Source organism: Colobus angolensis, unplaced genomic scaffold, assembly GCF_000951035.1.
Source record: "Colobus angolensis palliatus isolate OR3802 unplaced genomic scaffold, Cang.pa_1.0 Scaffold59, whole genome shotgun sequence".
Lineage (NCBI taxonomy): Eukaryota > Metazoa > Chordata > Mammalia > Primates > Cercopithecidae > Colobus > Colobus angolensis.
In genome coordinates, this window is record NW_012119487.1 from 9,735,539 (window position 1) to 9,737,359 (window position 1,821).

The 1,821-nt window shown below is 67.1% G+C and overlaps 1 protein-coding gene across 1 annotated transcript in view; it reads right to left on the minus strand.

Moving 5' to 3' along the window:
• NTN3 (netrin 3) overlaps window positions 1–1,819 on the minus strand; it is a gene marked incomplete at its 5' end in the record, with an annotated part of 3,363 nt that extends 1,544 nt beyond the window's left edge. Inside the window, 6 exons of the mRNA XM_011962461.1 lie at window positions 15–28; window positions 219–293; window positions 411–461; window positions 595–744; window positions 839–1,027; window positions 1,099–1,819. Of these exons, the coding sequence (XP_011817851.1) occupies window positions 15–28; window positions 219–293; window positions 411–461; window positions 595–744; window positions 839–1,027; window positions 1,099–1,819 (1,200 nt within the window). The remainder of the gene's footprint in view (window positions 1–14; window positions 29–218; window positions 294–410; window positions 462–594; window positions 745–838; window positions 1,028–1,098) is intronic.
• Between the last annotated feature and the right edge of the window lie 2 nt (window positions 1,820–1,821).

Sequence of the window (1,821 nt, forward strand, 5' to 3'; positions counted from 1 at the left end):
CCGCGCGCGCCCACCGCCACCTGCACCGCTGCGGGGAGAGCGAGAGGGGGTGGGGTCAGGAGGGGGCGGCCTGCCCGGGGTAGAGGGAGGCACGAGGAGGACACTCGAAGGACAGTGTGGGCTGAAGGAGCGGGGCCGCCCCCCGTGGCGGACCTGAGGCGTTCCAAGAGGAAGCTGGCGGAGGAGGGAAGGTCCGCGGGAGGCCTGAGGGCACCTACCATAGTCCTTCCTGCAGAACTTCTTTAGGCTGATGCGGTAGTTGCCACGGGCAGGTTTGCAGTGCGAGTCACAGTCTGGGTAGAGGGTGGGAGGCTGACAGACTTCCATCCCCCCCTTTCCCCACCGTCTCCTCCCAGAGCCCCCTCACCCAAAGTCATGCCACTCTGGGGCCCTGTCCTGTGTCCACTCACCCTGGGGCTGCACAGGGCTGCTGTCCTCAGTGGGTCCAGGGATAGGGGTCTCTGCAGAGAGGGAGGGAGAATGGCCTGCGATGGAGGGGCAGAGAGATCTGCAGGGCTCAGGGAAAAGACGGGACAACAGCAGGGAGCTTGGGTGGCCTTGGCTTGGTGGCTGAGGCAGGGCAGGGTCACTCACTAACACAGGGCGCCACTGGGGAGCGGCTCTGCTGGAAGCCAGGTGCGCAGCGGTTGCAGGTGAGGCCAGTGACGCCATCCTTGCAGGGACATTGGCCTGTGGTCTGGTTGCAGGTCTTGCCAGCAGCACCAACGGGGTGACAGTCGCAGGCTGAGGAGAGGTGGGAAGGGCCTGGTCAGAAGCCTGTCTGGGGATCTGGGAAGCCAGAGGATGAGGGCCTGCAGGTGGCTGGTGGTGGGCTCACCCCTGCAAGCCCGACGGTCACTCAGGGCACGGCCAGGGTCTCGATAGAAGCCCTCCCGGCAGTAGTGGCAGTGGCGGCCAGCGGTGTTGTGCCGGCAGTTGAGACAGACACCCCCGCTGCGGCGGCCGGACAGTCGGTACAGCTCCATGTTGAAGCGGCAGCGGCGGGCATGGCCATTGCAGGAGCAAGCTGCAGGGAGAGATGGGTCAGGGGCAGACTGGTTGGGTCCAAGGTCCCCAGGCCACCCTCCAAGGCCTCACCGAGGCAGGCGTGGGATTCCCGGGCAGTGGCCCGCTGCCATGGCCTGTCGCAGTAGAAGGGCTTGCAGCGGCCACAGTCAGGGCCCTCGGTGCCATGCCGACAGTCGCAGATCAGGTGGCCCTGTGTGTCCAGCAGGCACCGTGAGGCGTGTCCATTGCACTTGCAGCGCCCGCCCACCTGGAGGTCAGTGGCTGCGTAGGAGTAAGGGACAACGGCCTCCATGTCCCTGGGGTCACCCGCCGTGCTAGGCCTTGTGAGCACTACACGGATGTCGGTGGCGGTCACCCAGTCTTGGAGCACTGGGCTGCTGTCCAGGTCCAGGCCTGGGGGGCTGCTGTCCTGCACGCTGAAGGCCAGAAGGCCGCTGCCATCAGGCTGGGCCTGGGGTGCAGGGAAGCACAGGGCCTCAGGCCCTGGGCCAGCTGGGCCATCGGCAGGGGCAGGCAGACGGCCATAGTCCAGGTCACAGTGGGAGGAGAAGAAGCCCAGCGGGGCCCAGCTGCGGCCATGGTCCTGTGACTTGAGCAGGGCTACGGAGGCTGGGGGAGCTGAGCAGAAGCGCAGGCTCACGAAGACCAGCTCAAAAGCCTTGCCCAGGGACACCGTGAGAGTCACGTTGAGGGGTGCCCGAGGCAGCCACTCCGAGCGCCAGCACAGAGGGCTGGCCGTGCCCCCTGGGGAAGTCAGGAGGGCGGGGGGGTGTGCCCGTCGCGGGTCGGAGG